This window comes from Amphimedon queenslandica, unplaced genomic scaffold, assembly GCF_000090795.2.
Source record: "Amphimedon queenslandica unplaced genomic scaffold, v1.1 AMPQUscaffold_13360, whole genome shotgun sequence".
NCBI classification, from domain to species: domain Eukaryota; kingdom Metazoa; phylum Porifera; class Demospongiae; order Haplosclerida; family Niphatidae; genus Amphimedon; species Amphimedon queenslandica.
The window spans coordinates 165,598-171,570 of record NW_003546404.1 but is presented as its reverse complement, the minus strand read 5'-3'; the positions used below and the strand labels follow the sequence as shown (position 1 = coordinate 171,570).

Below are 5,973 nucleotides of genomic sequence, written 5' to 3'. Positions count from 1 at the left end.
ATAAAAGTAATAAGCTTAAAGCATAATACACCACAGATACTGCCATATCTTCCTTTTGAACAATGGAAATCGTGCTCGTGGATATCAGTTTTATGCATGGCTATTACATTGTTATCATAATGCTAAAAATTATTTTCGTCAATAAACAGCAACTTGAAAGAAAAACATGCAACAGTATCATGCATGTTTGTAATTATCCTTATGGTGTTTATATAAAGTTTTGAAAAGTCCCATTATGACAAAACAAAAATTGATTATTAGTTTATTTATTTATTTATTTGTGTTTCAAGACATGTGAAGGTCTATTTATTTAATATGGAGAAATGCTTTCCCACAAAATAACTTGTCATTTTTGTCATTGAAAATGGAAACTCTCATTTCATATTCACCCTATAAAAAGTACAGATTTTATTTTAATTTCGCATATATTTTCCATTTGTAACTCACTGTCCAAAATATACTTGGAATAACAACAGGCTCATTAATATGATACACTCCAGGAAGAACAGGGCAATAATGTTGTATTGCTTCAACGCAAAAGTCACAGAAATTGAGTTGCTCGTCAATTATTGTGATGTTAAGTTGAATGGGACCTTTGTGAAGTTTATAGACTGCTTTGAATTTTATGATTGCCCAGTCTATTTTACTACCTGGAATGAGCACTAATTGTAATCAGGCTATGAATGAGTAGCTATATAACCTTACTTGCATGCAAAAGTCCTTTGACATGAAGACATTTTCCACGTATTATTGGATATGGACTTATGTTTAGTTGACTCAGTTGTAAATGTTTGTGTGTTTCAGCTAAATGAGTTCAAAAGACAATAATTATTGGTGGCTAGACATACATATACCATATAGTCTAGATTGTACATACTCACCGTCGCAACTTGTAAAATTGTACTCTTTTCCACTGTCAGATCTACTCTCTGCTTGATAAAGTATATAAGATACATTATTGTATCTCACTGCCTACCTTTGCATTGATTTTCAGATACTACAAACACAGCTAGCGCCAGGAAAAGTAAAATATGATAGTTCATTTTTGTAGTCATCTTCTTTGTAGCACGGCAAAACTGAATGTTTTCATCCAGTCTAGCCAATTAAAACAGGATTGTATTGATTTTCTTAGTTTGCAATTTATGAATCATTTACCAAATTTTTGTAGATCATTTAGAGCTAAGATGACAAAAACTATTATGCTTTCAATGAAAACAAATACAAATTATTTCTTTGATGAATCAAGGGGTGTGGCTCATCATGAGAAGGAGGGTCAGTTTGACAGATACTTTTACTTATGTCCACCATTGTATATGTATACCATTTGCATACATATACAATCATCATCAGTATTTGCATGTGTTTATTATTTTTTGACACTCGTTGTCAATGCTTATCAGTGATGTTTATTATTGTTTACTAATGTTTATTATGTTTACCATAGTTAATAAAAGCTCTTTAACATTGATGTTTACCATGATAACAGTGAACTCAAGAGTTTGGATAAATCATTGGTCTTAAATCAAGCCTCATTAGACTTTGCAAGCTTCTCCCTAGTGCTGCTTATTAAACATTTTTAGTTGGTAAATGAAGGTTTGCACTAGCTATAAAAAAATTTTTTTTTAATTTGATTAAAAATTTATGATCACAGACGGACAATCAAAGTAATAAAGAACAGTAAGTAAACATCACTTGTAATTAAAAGTCAAATTATGCACTTATTTTCTTGTCTTTATGTTATGATTTTGATGATAAATTTCCAAGAGCACTTTCAAATTATACAGCAGTGTCTTGACTTATTTCTGCACTCTTATCTGATTTTGACGATAACTCATCGGCAACACTTATAGAGGAAGTTGTGAAAGAATTTTTTCCACGATACAAAAAACTTGAATACCTCTTTGTCAATTTTACGGCTTTATTTCCAGTGCTTTTAACCGACCTCCACTTCAGTATGAAGTGCAAAACGCTCAATGGTATCAAACTCATTAGCATGTATGCAGTGACACTCATGTATGGATTGTAGATTTTATCAAATGTTCCTCTGTCACATTTTCCAGGAACATGACCAAATGCTTCACATTCAAAGTATTCTCTTAAAGCTGCTTCAAACTTGCCAGATTTTGCTGTTATGTCACTGACATACCCAAATATGAAAACGCCAAAAATAGTATAAGTTGTAAAAACCAATAGGATTTTCTTCTCAGCAGTGCTAAGCTCAGTACAATTTTTCTTTTTCAAGAAATTTGTTTTCTATTAATAAAATTAATAAAATTATTTATAAAATTAATATTTTAGCGTACATACATTTCTCATAGTCCAAAGAACTATAATCAGCATTATAACTCCAGCAGCAAATAGTACATCCATTGGAAGTGTGGTAGAGTAGAACCACATGGCACCATTGCTGATGCAAGTAGTTGTTGGAAAACGATAGATATTATATTTGAATTTGTCAACAGTAAGGCAAATGATAACAGCTGGCAATGGAAGTAATGTAGCTTTATCAAGGAAATGGATTATTTCAAAATTGATAAATACAATAATACTTACACAAAATAGTTACAGTTGCAAATATGTACTTGTTATGTCCCAGCTTTTCAAATCTATTTGCTTGGAAGGGAAACAATACTTTGTGAAAGAATATAGCAACATGAAAGAACCACCACAGTGCCATATTTACAAAAGTATAATGAAATACAATTCCTAGATTGAAAATAAAAGTTTTAGATAAGTTGTTAATTTTACCTGAAAATTTACAAAAAGGAGTTGGATTTTTAAGTGTCTCCAATAGACTAACTGAACTGCAGTACAATCCGTTTCGATCAACAGCTGTTATGATTAGTACTATAGCTATATATAAATGTATACAATGAATATAAGATTACAATGCACTTTACCAAATACAGTTATGTCTATGACTTGAAAAAATACCAATACAGAAGGATATGCCAGACTGAAATGATACAATGTTAGATAGATTTATGATGGAATTACACTCACTAACAATTTTTTATATTCCTTGATAGCAATAGCAACTGTAGCAATGCAAAAAATTAAGCCCAGACCAGTTGCAACAACTTCCGAATAGATTAGTATTTGTGAGTTTAAATGAGAAGTTTGTTCAAAACTGTCACATCTTGGCTCACAAATTAAATCTATTTTAACAAAATCTTCTCTGCACACTATACCTTCAGTACCATTGGTATCATTGATGCCTTCAATTGGAATTGTGACAGAAGATAAATTGTTGGCAGCTGTATAAAGTATAAACTATTAGAACTTGATAAGATTACTATCATACCATTTGGTAGTGTAGAACAATCAGGTAAGAGTGAGCCATACCCAAAGTTGTTTGCTAGTGTCCACAGGTCTGAACAAACACCTGTACTTATGAGGAGGCAGTCTTCCTTGGTAGCCTTGTAAGATTTTCCAGTTGAGCAATCAGCAAGAGGAAAGAAATATTGACATATGAAAGCTGATGATTGTTGTTGACATTGTTTGTAAAATTCTGTAAAGAGAGCATTAAAATCAAAATTTACCAGCACCATTTATTTACCTAAATTAGTTTTGAGTGATATGATCATTTGTTCGTGTTGATTTTGTTCTTGTTGACTTACTCCAATATTCAATTCACCTTCTCCAATGGTACATTGAAACCATTGATGTAAGAAGTTTTTACAAGCAGTTCCAGTATACTCATGACATTCTGAGGCATCATTATCCTGACTCCATGATAGTTCGGTGCAGTTCTGGCTTACATTATTGTTGTTGATTGTTCCTTCACTAAAATTCCCATTGTTATTGGTGCCTGAATCATATGTATTCTAAATTGAAAGTTTGTAAAGCTTGTAATAACTGCTGTACATAATTGATAACTGCTAATGTACATAACTGCTAATGTATGATAATGTACATAACTGCTGTTAAATTGATCCATGCACATACTTAACCATCACAGTAAGCTTATATTGTCAGTTGAATAGTCAAATGCATTAGGTCTTGGTGACATTACTCTATAATTTTATGTCTTACCTTACTACCAAGAGTAGATAAGGGGGTACTATCTACTAGTCTATACACATTTTCATTATATTTTAGATGGCTCATAGGTTTAAAAATAATAATTATTGTGAAGACGAATTGATTTAAATTTCATTTATTTCAAACATAATGCAATAACCATAGTGCTTGTTTGTTAACTAAGATATCCAGTTCATTAGTATTATACTAGTTCACTAGCATCATTAAGTAGAACACTTACTGAAGTAGATCTATAGTAGACTATTATTGGAACTGTGAATAAGCCCAGCACCACAACAAGAAGAACAATGAAAAAAACACTCTCAATCTTCTTTGCAATGACCAGCTCCTTTCCTGTACTGCTCATCTTGGTAACTAATAGTATTCATAACTTGTCAGTCTATAACTCCTCCCAGTCTAAATTTAATCATTATTTTTACTGAACACAGTGACAACTATAATAACACCTCTCTAATCAATCTAGTAGTTTATACATGTCCTTATGTGATGTATTAAGTTTGAACTGCTGATCAAATTCGTATTTTAAATAAGTACTTCAAAATTTATTTCGTCAAAATTGACTGGGTAGGAAATCTCCATTTTTTATTTCTTAAACTGTGTCAAAAGCTTGATCTCAATGATTTTTGGAGAGACTTTGGCCAATTTTTGCCAAAAATGACTAGAAGAGAATTCTTCCTTTTTATAATTTTTTTTCATACATATAGATCTACATGTATACTTATGTTGTGTAGAAACTTTAAACTGATTTTGACCAAAATTGGATTTTAAAGAAATTTTTAAAGTTGTTAAAAATTGCACCAAAGACCATGCATAGGCTACATGGATTTTGGCTTCTATCATTTGTTCCAGCATGCAAAATGGTATCAGTAAGTCAAGTATAATATTTAGTCTGACAGTGTGAAGGTATATCATTGGTAAATTAGAGAAAAATATTTTGCTTTAATTTTGTGCATGTAATACCGGTATACAAGTACTAGACTATCTATGAATAATAATTATTATTATAGTGTACTTTAATCTTTATTCAATCAATAAAGAAATCTTCCATTTCACACATCATTTGCTCCCCTTTCTCATTGTAAGCAGTTGCTTTACCATAATACTGACCCTATGAGATAGAATAGTAATAATGATACACTGTATCTGTTACTCACTGGCCAAAAGATGTTTGGTAGTATAGTACTGGTATTGATATGATATAATCCAAGTGGTAATGGACAATTTTCATTCAATATATCATTAAAGTAGTCACATAAATTATATTTGACATCAACAAAAGTAATATTAGTATAATTCTTGAAGTTATGTGTCAATTTAACATGCAGTATATCCCAATGTATGAAATGGATTCATGTTTATTTATAATTTTTGTCACTCACTGATCTTTAGTAATCCTTTCCAGTAGCTCTTTTCCCCATGTTTTAGTTGAGATGAAGTTACTGATGCATTAGTGAGTTCAAGTAATTTCTTAGTAACAGCTTAAAATTGCTAAAATATATCAATAGTGTATTACTGAACTTACAACAATAATCTGTGAATGATGCTTTATTATCAGTAGGTTCCTGTTGTTGATAGTATATAATTCAAACAGGTATAGTAATTGTTAGTAGATCCAGTCAATGTAGATATTACTAGTACAACTGATAGGATCATCAATAGGACACTCATCTTCTTTCTTATTAGTATTTTGCTGATACATGTACATGAAATTGATACTGTGAATGTTCCCCTTACAGGTTACATGGTTTACTAAACTCTGTGATGTACTTGATAATGTTTTATTATAAGTTAAAGCAGAGTAAGAGAGAGAGAGAGAGAGCTCACAAAACAAATAAAGAAAAAATACTCAAGAGAGAGAGAGAGAGAGAGCACAGAGCAGAGAGAACTTAGATGTATGAATCAAAATGATACCAATTTATACTGTTGCAT

The 5,973-nt window shown here is 31.1% G+C and overlaps 3 protein-coding genes across 3 annotated transcripts; all 3 read right to left on the bottom strand.

The window, feature by feature from the left end:
• Nucleotides 1-266: 266 nt before the first annotated feature.
• On the bottom strand, nucleotides 267-1,068 carry LOC109582747 (uncharacterized). Its single transcript, XM_019997660.1, has 5 exons — nucleotides 977-1,068; nucleotides 882-929; nucleotides 706-804; nucleotides 448-650; nucleotides 267-390 (listed from the first exon to the last, which is right to left on the bottom strand). Exons 1-5 carry the CDS (start codon nucleotides 1,053-1,055, stop codon nucleotides 307-309), a joined length of 513 nt encoding a protein of 170 aa, XP_019853219.1. The 5' UTR covers nucleotides 1,056-1,068; the 3' UTR covers nucleotides 267-306.
• Nucleotides 1,069-1,699: 631 nt separating this feature from the next.
• Nucleotides 1,700-2,495, bottom strand: LOC109582745 (uncharacterized). Its single transcript, XM_019997657.1, has 2 exons — nucleotides 2,308-2,495; nucleotides 1,700-2,253 (listed from the first exon to the last, which is right to left on the bottom strand). Exons 1-2 carry the CDS (start codon nucleotides 2,395-2,397, stop codon nucleotides 1,777-1,779), a joined length of 567 nt encoding a protein of 188 aa, XP_019853216.1. The 5' UTR covers nucleotides 2,398-2,495; the 3' UTR covers nucleotides 1,700-1,776.
• A 29-nt stretch (nucleotides 2,496-2,524) lies between these two features.
• Nucleotides 2,525-3,787, bottom strand: LOC109582731 (uncharacterized). Its single transcript, XM_019997635.1, has 6 exons — nucleotides 3,560-3,787; nucleotides 3,305-3,511; nucleotides 3,008-3,257; nucleotides 2,901-2,956; nucleotides 2,749-2,853; nucleotides 2,525-2,706 (listed from the first exon to the last, which is right to left on the bottom strand). The coding sequence occupies exons 1-6, from the start codon at nucleotides 3,585-3,587 to the stop codon at nucleotides 2,525-2,527; spliced, it is 828 nt and encodes a 275-aa protein (XP_019853194.1). The 5' UTR covers nucleotides 3,588-3,787.
• Nucleotides 3,788-5,973: the final 2,186 nt, after the last annotated feature.